The sequence below is a fragment of the Sciurus carolinensis genome, chromosome 9 (genome assembly GCF_902686445.1).
Source record: "Sciurus carolinensis chromosome 9, mSciCar1.2, whole genome shotgun sequence".
Lineage (NCBI taxonomy): Eukaryota > Metazoa > Chordata > Mammalia > Rodentia > Sciuridae > Sciurus > Sciurus carolinensis.
The window spans coordinates 141,152,381-141,164,041 of record NC_062221.1 but is presented as its reverse complement, the minus strand read 5'-3'; the positions used below and the strand labels follow the sequence as shown (position 1 = coordinate 141,164,041).

At 42.5% G+C, this 11,661-nt stretch overlaps 1 protein-coding gene across 4 annotated transcripts in view; it reads left to right on the top strand.

The window, feature by feature from the left end:
* Positions 1–43: 43 nt before the first annotated feature.
* Positions 44–11,661, top strand: part of Mcm3ap (minichromosome maintenance complex component 3 associated protein) — a 44,002-nt gene continuing 32,384 nt past the window's right edge. Inside the window, exons 1-8 of one of the 4 annotated variants that reach the window (XR_007110176.1) lie at positions 44–469; positions 767–2,071; positions 2,303–2,523; positions 5,539–5,617; positions 5,868–6,009; positions 8,038–8,228; positions 10,114–10,253; positions 11,352–11,549. Coding sequence is in view for 3 of the 4 variants with exons in the window: in XM_047563880.1 (XP_047419836.1) it covers positions 868–2,071; positions 2,303–2,523; positions 5,539–5,617; positions 5,868–6,009; positions 8,038–8,228; positions 10,114–10,253; positions 11,352–11,549 (2,175 nt within the window). In the remaining variant the exon portion in view is untranslated. The remainder of the gene's footprint in view (positions 470–766; positions 2,072–2,302; positions 2,524–5,538; positions 5,618–5,867; positions 6,010–8,037; positions 8,229–10,113; positions 10,254–11,351; positions 11,550–11,661) is intronic. The other 3 variants (XM_047563880.1, XM_047563879.1, XM_047563881.1) reach the window with 3 other exon arrangements.

The following is an 11,661-nucleotide window of genomic DNA, read 5'->3' as shown; positions in this document are numbered from 1 at the left end:
CGTGTTTTCTGTCCGTTGCCCCCAGCTGAGCGCCAGCTCCGGCGGACGAGGCTAGGGCTTTCGCTGGAGGACTCCGAGGGCCCAGAGCTTCGGGCGGAGGGGGACGAAGAGCCGAGTGGGGCGGCGGCGGCCGGCCTGGGTGTCCCGCAGCAGGCTGTGGGCGCCGCCCTGCCAGCTCCCCCGCGCGGCCCGGCGCGCCTCTCCGGCGTCTCTAACCGTGCGCCGCCCGCCGGGCGCGGCCTGCTGGGTCCCCGCCGGCTCCTCCGCCGGAGGCCTCTACGCCAGGGCGGCCGCCAGCGCAGGAGAAAATATATTCCTAGGCCTGGGAGAAGTTTTTCGTGCTCCAGTTACTCAGAAAAATTGGATGGGAGGAAACTCTGAAACAGTAACGTTTTCACAGTGTTACATTGTAATTCTCTGGCCCCGGAGGTGGAAGACTCGGGCGAAGTTCCCCTTCAAGTAGAAAGGTGTAAGTAACGGCATTCGTTCTTATTACCAAGCGACTTTCACTGATTTATCAACTCAGTAAAATAGATTTTTATTTTACTCTTAAAGGATCAGGCTTTAAACTTCTTCAACAAAGTACTTTATTTGTACCACCCTGTACCCCTGACCACCAACAAAAAGAATTTGTGAGATCTCAGTAGAAAATAAGGTTGTTTAGTCCTCTGCGTTGCCTGCCTTTTAAGGAATTATCCTTAGAGTTCAAGACTCTTGGTTTTCTAGCAGGACGTTCTGTGATGAGATCTGAATTTCTGTCTTTCAGCTTATCCTGAAGATGAAGAGACACTCCCTGGTGCAACAGATTGTGTGAGGAAAGAGAATAATTTTGTAGACTTAGTATTTATTGCCTTCTAATAATCAAAGATGAACCCAACAAACCCTTTCAGTGGACAGCAGCCTAGTACTTTTGCAGCATCTTCTAGTAGTTCAGTGGGAACATTTCAGGCCAAACCACCATTTCGGTTTGGTCAACCTTCTCTTTTTGGGCAAAACAGTACATTGTCTGGGAAGAACACAGCATTCTCACAGGTACCCAGCTTTGTGGCACCTTCCTCTTCAGTGCAAGCCTTTGGACTCACCCAAACCTCAAGTGCTGGACTCTTTTCTGGACCTGAAAACACAACTTTTGTAGCTGTCTCTGGGCCTTCAAGTTCATCTTTGCCTGGAAATGCAGGATTTAGTTTCAAATCACCCACCAGCCTTGGGGTTTTCCCAAGTACTTCTACTTTTGGATCAGAAACTGGAGAAATAGCAAGCTGTGGCTTTGGAAAAACAGAATTCAGCTTTAAACCTCTGGAAAATGCAGTGTTCAGACCAATACTGGGGGCTGAGTCTGAGCCAGAGAAAACCCAGAGTCAAATTACTTCTGGGTTTTTCACATTTTCCCATCCAATTAGTAGTGGGCCTGGAGGCCTGACTTCTTTTTCTTTTCCTCAAGTGACAAGTAGTTCAGCTACCAATTCAAATTTCACCTTTTCAAAACCAGTTAGTAGTAGTAATTCATCATCTGCCTTTACCCCTGCTTTGTCAAACCAAAATGTAGAGGAGGAGAAGAGAGGACCTAAATCAATTTTTGGAAGTTCTAATAGTAGCTTCAGTAGCTTCCCAATATCATCTTCTGGGTCTTTGGGGGAACCCTTCCCTGTTAGCAAAACAGGTGTCCGACCAGGGTGTGAAGAAGCTGTTTCCCAGGTGGAGCCACTTTCCGGCCTCATGAAAGGACTGAAAAGGAAAGAGGACCAGGATCGCTCCCCCAGGAGGCATGGCCACGAGGCAGAAGATTCAGACCCTTTGTCAAGGGGTGATCATCCTCCCGATAAACGACCTGTCCGCCTGAATCGACCTCGGGGAGGCACTTTGTTTGGTAGGACAATACAGGATGTCTTCAAAAGCAATAAAGAAGCAAGTCGTCTGGGCAACAAGGAACCCAGAAAGGAAGGTGGCTTTGTGGAGTCTGGGGAAAGTGACCACATAGCTATCCCAGGAGGGAGTCAGTCTGTCCTGGCACCTTCCCGGCTTCCAGGTGTGAATAAAGAGGAAGAAATTGAAGGCAGAGATAAAAAAGAAGGTGAGTTCTGAAAATGTACAATGCAGAGTAAATCTTGCTGACAGACTCTCAGTGAATTTCCTGGGTATTAGCTTGTTTTCTGTTAAATCCTCTGTAAGTATTAGGGACCCTAACACAGTCCTTGGAGCAGGCCTTACATCCATGAACTTCTTTGCTTTTAGATGACTGGTACCCCTCTTGTTTGAAGGTGTTGCACTTGATGGTTTATGTTTCCATTGTCTGAACCCCTAGATTCTCTAAGGGGAACTATGCGTCAGAGTAAAAGAAGCGAGAGCACAGACAGTCTTGGGGGCTTGTCTCCCGCTGAAGTCACAGCAATCCAGTGCAAGAACATCCCTGACTATCTCAATGACAGAACTATTCTGGAGAAACACTTTAGCAAAATTGCTAAAGTGCAGCGCATCTTTACCAGGCGCAGCAAGAAGCTTGCAGTAGTGCATTTTTTTGATCATGTGAGTACTTCTGACTTGTAATTTGCTATTCCAGATTTGACTTTTGTCACCTTTGAACTGCTTAAAAGTGACACATTCATCAGTTCTTTGCTTGCTAGAACATAAAGAAAGCCTCAGATATCTCATTCTTAACCTGGAAAGGCTTGGATAGCACTGGGATTACAGGCATGTGGGCCAGGCTCTTTGTTTATTTCATAACCTGGAATCTTTAATCCTTGAGGTCCCAAGGGAATGCAGTGCTCTAAGAAAGCTCTGAGTGGGCTGGGGTTGTGGCTCAGTGATGGAGCGCTTGCCTAGCACATATGAGGCACTGAGTTCGATTCTCTGCACCACATAAAAGTAAAGGTATTTTGTCCACCTACAACTAAAATAGTTAGAAAAAAAAAAGAAGAAGAAAGAAAGAAAGCTCTGAGTGGTTGGAACAGTCTAGTCCTCTGAAAGGCTTGGGAGTGGCTCCATAACCACATAACACTTGAGATTTCTGGTTTTGTTTTTCTTTTAATTGCTCACAGTATATGAACACTGTAAATATTCCAGTAATACAAAGAAAATGTGAAATCTCTTGTCCTCCAGAAATAACTGCTGGGTTTGCACCAACTCTCAGCATCTATATGATCCGTGGGCTGTAGGTTACATGCACAAATGCATTGGTTATGTTACACAGCTTTATGTATTATTTTTTTCTAACTATTCTTACGGAAAAAATAAAGTTCTGTAAGTTTTTTTTTGTTGTTGTTGTTACTGGGGATTGAACCCATGGGTGCTTTACCACAGAGCTACATCCTCAACCCTTTTTATTTTTTTCACTTTGAGACAGGGTCTTGCTAAGTTGCTGAGGATCTCAAGAAGTTGCTGAGCCTGGACTCAAACTTGTGATCCTCCTGCCTTAGCCTCTCAAGTTGCTGGGATTACAGGCAGGTGCCCCTGTGCCTAGCTTTATAAGAATTTATAAAGTAGAAAGAAAGCATGTTTTCATAACTTTTTATTTACTTGTTTGTTTATTTATTTACTTATGCGGTGCTGAGGATTGTACCTAGGGCCTTGTGCTTGTGAGGCAAGCACTCTACCACCTGAGCTATTTCCCTAGCCCCTATATATTTATTTTTAATTAATTAATTTTTTGGTACCAGGGATTGAACCCAGGGGTGCTTAACCATTGAGCAGTATCCCCAACTCTTTATATTTTTTATTTTGAGACAGGGTTTTGCTGTTGCTTAGGGCTTCACTCTGTTGCTGAGGCTGGCTTTGAATTTGTGATTCTCCTGCCTCAGCCTCCTGAGCTGCTGGGATTACAATGTATGCCCAGCTCTTTGTATTTTTTTTTTTTTTTTAAAAGACAGGGATTTGCACTTGACCATGCTGGCTTTCAACTCCTGGGTTCAAAAGATTCTCCTACCTCAGTCTCCCAGTAGTTGGGACTACAGGCATGCAACACTGGGCCCTTCTAATCTTAAGTATTTCCCAAGATTAATAACCAGTCTCTATTAGTGTGGGATTATATGCTACATGGCATTCTGTCCTGTTTATTTGCTTACTTAGCCATTTCTCTACTTTTGGATATTTTTGTGCATGTATTTCTGAATAGTTTTTATCCTTTGTTTAAATCCCTGAGAGAGTAATTTTCAGTCAAAACATTTAGTTTTAGGAATTTTGCTATTTATTTATTATTAAAATAATTTAGTATCATTAATTATGTTCACAATAAAGTGCAACCACACAATTATTTCCAGAATTTTTTCTTATTGTAAACAGAAACTCTAACCATTAAGCAGTAAGTCCATTCTGCTCATTGTAACCTGGTCTATTCCCTGGTAACCTCCAGTCTACTTTCTATCACTAAGAATTCATCTATTCTAGATATTTCATGTATGTTGAGTCATACAGAATTTGTCTTTTTGTGTGGCTTATGTCAGTTAGCATTCATAGTAGCATGTATCAGAACATTATTCCTTTTATGGGTGAGTAGTATTCTATTGTATGCATGGACAACACTTTGTTAATAAAACACTGTGTTGATGGACATTGGGTTGCTTCCAACTTTGGCTTTTGTGGATAATACTGCTCTGATCATTGGTATGTAATTATATGTTTGAGTCCCTTTCTGCTTTCATTTTTGGGGGTATACTCTTGGGAGTAGAATTGTTGGGTCACATGGTGATTCTCATTTTAAAAAAGTTTTGTTTTACCTATGTAATGAGCTTCTTAGGTGAACCTTAGATGTTTTAATTACATAATGGACAAATAAATACATTGCCATTGTAATAATTTATTGATATGGATGAAGCTGATTCATCCATGTCTCCTGTCACCCAGGAGTGACCTGTTACCCAGTATGGTGCATATTTTTCTAGACATTGTATTTCTATGTGTATACAATATGTACACGTAGGGTTTTGTGTGTGTGTGTGTGTGTGTGTGTGTGTGTGTGTGTGTTTTTGGTACCAGGGATTAAACCCAGGGGTGCTTCACCACTGTGCCACATCCCCAGCTCTTTTTCTATTTTATTTAGAGAGAGGGTCTCGCTAAGTTGCTTGGGACCTTGCTAAGTTGCTGACTGGCTTTGAACTCTTAATCCTCCTGTCTCAGCCTCCTGAACCACTGGCATTACAGGCGTGTGCCACCATGCCAGGCTTGTGTGTGTTTTGTGACAAGTAGTATCTCATGTGTATCATCTTGTAGTTGATTCTCCTTTCGTGCTTGAGTGTGACTTGGCAATCTTTCTGTCTCTCTGTATAAAACCAGCTGATGAGATTCATTTCACCAAATGCCAGAGGCCAAGTTCATATGTTATTTCAAAAACAAGAAGTTCAGATACATGCTTGTGTGATAGGAAGGGACATGAAGACTATGGCAGCCACAATCGGAGATAGAAATGAGGCAGAACATTGGTGGGAGGAAGCATTGTTGGCTCCTTTTCATCTTTAAGTGATCTGTTCCTGCTGTCCTGAAGTCTTAAGCCTAATGTTCTCTTGTCCCCTGCTGTCCTTATACTTGTGGTACTGGACTGTTTTTCAGGCATCTGCAGCCCTGGCAAGGAAGAAGGGGAAAAGCTTACATAAGGATGTGGCTATCTTTTGGCACAAGAAGAAAATAAGTGAGTTTTCAGTTATTCTTTTCAAGGTCTGATGCTCTGTGCAAGTTCTTTGACCTGTGAATGTGAGTCCTTTCCTTAACACCAGTGGGAAGGCTGGCTCCAAGTGGATCCTTGTGTCCCATAGTTGTTTCCTCTTTCTTAACTTCTTGTGACAATTATAAAAATAATGCTTTCTCAAAAAGAAGCTGAGAAGTCCAACGTCAGGAGATCTGTGATGGTGTAAACTCTGTTCTGACTTCTGTGTCCTCAGGTCCCAATAAGAAACCCTTTTCGCTGAAGGAGAAGAAACCTGGTGATGGTGAAGCCAGCCAGGGAACAGAGGATGCATCCTTTCAGCACTCCCCTCTTGGCAAACCCACGGTGAGGCCTGCAGTTGGAGGCCTGAATAAAAGGTGGGACTGGTCTCTTCTGCTGACCACATTCAAGGATACATGGGGGATATGGCCGTCTAATGACATCTGAGTAGTGGCCAAGGGACCAGAAGGACGGGAGGAAACAAGAACTAGTTGCCAGCGACTTCTGGAACTGGAGGGCAGGGGTCCTTCTGAAGAGCCCCCCAACCTGGATGAGCAGTGAGGAGACTCTGGGATGGCAGGTTTTTGCAGGACTGGGTCCCAACTGGGACTGGAGAGTGAGTTTTCTACATTGGGAACTTCCCAGCTGCAGGGCTGAGAATTCTGTCTCACCCTGTTCTCACAGACCGGGAACTGAGAAGCCCTCATTTGGGGTGGGCTTCTCTGGGAGAATCCCGGTGTGTTCTCTGGGAGAATCTCATCACAAAACTGCTGTAGTCTAGCCTGGTCTGGTTTTTCAGCCCCAGCTGTGGAAGTCCTGGGGGTTATTTCCTGGTCAGGAGGCTCCTCACTTAGGGTGGCAGAACTTCTGTCTGCACAAAAGGGTGCCTGCCCTGTGGGGCTCATGGAGTGTAGTGCCCTTGTGCCGGTCACCATCTGTGCTTGTCTTGCTCCTTCATGTCCCATGAGGTTACCTGTAGTCCCCCTGAAATACTACTGCATATCTTAACTTTTCCCATTAAGACATCTAACTGGCTGTAATAACTGCATTCTTAAGAAGGATTCGTACAGCTTCTGTAGGACTTCTTACAGGTTTCAGTTACTGCAGTGAAGGGACTGCTCTCTCCTTGGGCAGCCATATGTTGGCCTGAGCATGGTTCCTTCTCCATCATGTGCCTGCCCTGTCTGTATGGGGAACTTTTCCAGGGGCTGTTCCTCTGGGCTTGTGGTCTGAGAGAGCTGACTGACTCCTGTCCTATTTACAACTGGGCCTGCTTCAACAGGTCTCTGCCTTAATCTTTCTTTTCTTTTGGCTAATGCATTGTCCTTATTGTATTGTATTTATTCATTTTGCAGTACTGGGGATTTAACTCAGGGCCTCATTCATGCTGAGCAAGCGCTCTATCACTGTCTCCAACTGTCTTTCTTCTTTTTTTTTTTGAGAAAGGGTCTCATTAAATTGTCTAGACTGGCCTCAAACTTGTGATCCTCCTGCCTGTGCCTCCTAAGTAGCTGGGATTATGGGTGTGGCCACACACTGTGCCAGGTTCACTTTCCATTTCATGATTAGCAGTTTAATTGCTGACTTGATTTTGATTTTGTCTTTCTTGCTCAACCAGTCTTACACTGTCTTTGGCATTTAAGTTTAGAAAATATTGAAATCCAACTAGAAAATAGGGAAGCTGAGAGTGAGGACCCTGCTGCTTACTGTGTCCTTCTACAGAAATAGTCAGGTCTTACAGTATGTAGGCAGAGTAGTTCCTTATGGCATTAGAGCTTTGTTTTTCTCCAGAATGAATTACATTTGTTCGAGAGAGAAATATTTATTTTAACTGTTTAAATTAGTTCATTTCATCTTTAAAAACATGAAATATTTCAAAAATTATTTAAAAACCAGTAAATAATTATTATATTACTTTTGTGTTCATAATCAACTTTTTTCCCTCTTGAGATGAGCTCTTGCTATGTTGCTCAGGCTGGTCTCAAACCTCTGGGCTCTAGTGATCCTCCAGCCTCTCTTCCAAATAGCTGGGACTACTGGTGTGTGCCATCATGTCTGCCTCACTTGCTTCTTTTTTCTCTTTTTCTGGTATTGGGGATTGAACCCAGGGGACTATAGCATGGAGCTATATTGCCAGCCCTTTTTATTTTTTATTTTTAGAAAGGGTCTTGCTGAGTTGCTGATATTACAGACATGTGCTACTGTACCTGGCCTTGCTTCTTTTTCATTAAACAAAAGAAAACTTTTCCTCTTCTCATCACCAGTTTTATCAAGGCTCATCTCATTTTAGTGCTTTCTCAGCTTTAGAGGACCCCAAAATCTTGACGGGTTTGGAAATGGAAATGATACAAGGGCCCTTAATGTGTTTTTATTTATTTTATTTTATTTTATTTTATTTTTTATAGCTCTCCAGTGAAGAAGCCAAGTCTTCTAAAAGCTCACCAGTTTGAGGGAGACCCATTTGATTCTGGGTCTGAGGGCTCTGAGGGCCTTGGACCATCTGTGTCATCCCTCAGTACCCTGATAGGCACTGTGGCTGAGACATCTGAGGAGAAGTATCGCCTGCTTGACCAGAGAGACCGAATCATGCGGCAAGGTATGGTGCATTGTGAGGTTCCAGAGTCCACGGCAGGGTTGTAGTGAGGTGGCTTCCCAGAAGGGAAGCGTCCCTTTCTGTGGGCTTCACTGGCCTTGAGTTTCCGGGTCTCTGATGTGCCACATCTGTTTTTTACTATCTATCAGTCTTCCTGGGTTGAGTACTGTGTGTGTACCTGGTAGATAAATGTGTTTGCAGACATATGCATGAAATGGTGGTGGGAGGATGCAGAGGAGCTGCTTGCACTGCTGGTTAGCAGAGAGGAAATTGTGTCCCAAGCACAGTTCCCCCTATGGAATGTCGAGCCATGTAAATGTGTTGCCTTCAAAGTATTCGTTAATGTGAAAGAGATAGTGACCAAACATGTAAATATGAACATGAATATGCAATTTTTTTCTTAACTTTCAGCTTTAGGAGTTTCTTTTTTCTTTTTCCTCAATTTTATATTATTTTATTTTATTTCTTATTTTGGTTCTGGGGAATTGAACCCAGGGTGTTTAACCATTGAGCCACATCCCTACCCCTTTTTATTTTTTATTCTGAGACAGGATCTTCCTAAGTCCTGAGGGCTCTATTAAGTTACTGAGGCTGGCTTTGAATTTGTGATCCTCCTACCTCAGCTCCTGAGTAGCTGGGATTACAGGCATGTGCCCACCAAGCCTATTTAAGAGTTTTCTTTTCTTTTTTTTAAAGAGATTTCTTTTCTTTTCTTTCTTTTTATTTTTGGTACCTGGAATTGAACTCCATGGGCATTTAACCACTGAGCCACATCCCTAGCCTTGGAGTTTTCTTTCTTAAAAGCTGTGAATTGGAATAACACAGTATTTCCTTAACTCAGTAATAAAAGCTGCTGTCATATATCCTTGACATGGTGATTTTTATGTCAAATGAAATTATTACTAGGTATTAGATTTTTTTCAAAATAAAAATAAGATTACATTTTGAGTCATGAAGTTATTGCACTCTATTTCATTTAAAAGATACATTTAGTCTGGACACGGTGGTGCATGCCTGTAATCCTGTGACTCGGGAGTTGAGACAGGAGGATGGCAAGTTCAAGACCAGCCTCAGCAACTTAGGCCCTAAGCAACTTTGTGAGACACTGTCTCAAAATAAATAAAGTAAAATTAAAAAAAGGATGGAATGTAGCTCAGTCATAAAGTACCCCGGGGTTCAATCCCCAATACTAATAAACAAACAAACAGAAAAGATAACATTTGTAACCTTTTATTCTGTGGATAATAATCATGTGCTTACTCAGGTCAGGACCCCATTAAACTTCCGTTATGAATAATGAGACAGAATTCTAGAATACCTGTATATTTTGAATAGTTGCATTTAACAAATTTTCATTTTAGCAAACATCCTACACCGTGATTGTTTATCACACTGAAGTCACCATAAGAATTAGAGAACACTTAGCTGGGATTGTAGCTCAGTGATAGAGTGCTTGCCTAGTACTGGGTGCAGTCCTCAGAACCACATAAAAAATAAACAAAATAAAGATATTGTGTTCATTTACAACAACAACAACAAAAAGAATAATAAAAGCAAATAAACTTTTTAAAGGAAAAAAAAAGAATTACAGAACACTAGTGGTACATCTAGCTTTGAGTGAGGGGGTGCCCATCTTTTAGTCTGCAGTAAAGTTCTGTTGACTGTTGGAGAGGCCTGGCCCCAGAGGGGGGTCTTTCTGATCCTTGATGCCCACTGTCTATCAGGATAGGCCATGTAAGTCCCTTTTTCTGATGGATTTTAAAAATATTTCCTTTGTAATTTGTGTTTTAAACATTTTTGTCTTTCCTTTTGTTATTATAAAAATACAATTCTCTGAGTTTTCAGTAACTATGTGGTGTATCCTTACCTTTTACTTGACATCACTTAGCTCGGGTGAAGAGGACCGATCTGGACAAAGCGAGGACTTTTGTTGGGACGTGCCCTGACATGTGTCCTGAGAAGGAGCGGTACATGCGGGAGACCCGGAGTCAGCTTAGTGTTTTTGAAGTGGTCCCAGGCACTGACCAGGTGGGACTCTAGGTCTCCCCTGCTCAGCAGGGGATGGAGGTGGGGGTGTGTAGGGCAGGGATGGGGAAGGCTTGTTCTTTTGTGATTTCTGTACATGTGGATACTTGATTTGAGTGTTTGCTTTTTTTGGATGGTGTGGGCCTTTGTGCTATTAATAGTTATATTAAGCTGTTTTGTATAGATGTGTTAACTAAGTAGTTTTTGTGTATTACAGCTAAACCACATCATACTTAATGCTATAAAGTATAGATGTAGGTTTATTTTTTTAAAAAAGAAAGGTAACAAAGTTTATTAGAAGGAAGAAAAGAGGAGGGGAGATACTCCCAAGGAAGAGAATGGGTCATCTGGAGAAGAGTTCTACCTAGGTGTAGGTTTTTCAAACTGGATTAAAATTTTATTTTTTCCCTTTTTACAGTTTTATTCCTGTCCTTTTTTGTATTTATGTTCTACCTGGAGATGTCGATCTAGATTCAATTTGTATCTTTTCACAAGTACTTTCCTGTTAGGAGGATCTCTTCATAAGCATTTCTAAATGAAGCATATGTGTCATTGTGTAACTCTGTCAAAATTGCCCATTTTTGCAGTCAGTACATAGACTGTTTCTGTTTTCTGTTCCATTAATAATGTTGTTTGGCATCTGGTGTGCAATGCGTCTATGGTATTTTGATTATTTTCTTCAGCTTAGATCCTAAGCATTAAATCACTGCACCAGAGGGTCTGGCCTTTCCTGAACTTGTGTTAGCACACGTTCCCCAGAAATCTGCACGAGTCTAGATCCTTTGGCTCTTCAGGTTTTTATTTTTAATTTAAAAAAATTTTTAAAAGGCGGGGCATATAGCTCAGAGGTACATCTGGGTTAAATCTCTAATAACACACACACACACACAAATCTTGACCCTGAAACTCTCGAGCTGTGTGGCCTCGGCAACCATTTTGAACCTCAGTTCATCTTTATATTTTGGATATGGGGTTGAAACCAGGGGTTCATTTAAAAAGTGTATTTAGTCATTGATCTTGTGTGAGTCCATGCATGATTTCCCCCTTGATTTAAGGAACAACTGTGCTGGGAGGTGACTTGTCCCTGCTTTGTGTTCCCAGGTGGACCATGCAGCAGCTGTGAAGGAGTATAGCCGGTCCTCAGCTGATCAGGAGGAGCCCCTGCCACATGAGCTACGGCCTTCTGCAGTGCTCAGCAGGACCATGGACTACTTGGTGACTCAGATCATGGACCAGAAGGAAGGCAGCCTGCGGGACTGGTACGACTTCGTGTGGAACCGCACACGGGGCATACGGAAGGTATCAGCTGCCTCTGGTCTGGAGACCAGGAAATGCGTGTGTGTTCCAGGCAAACTGGGGCACTTTCATTTCACTCAGCATTTTTTTGTTTGTTTGTTTGTTTGTGGTACCT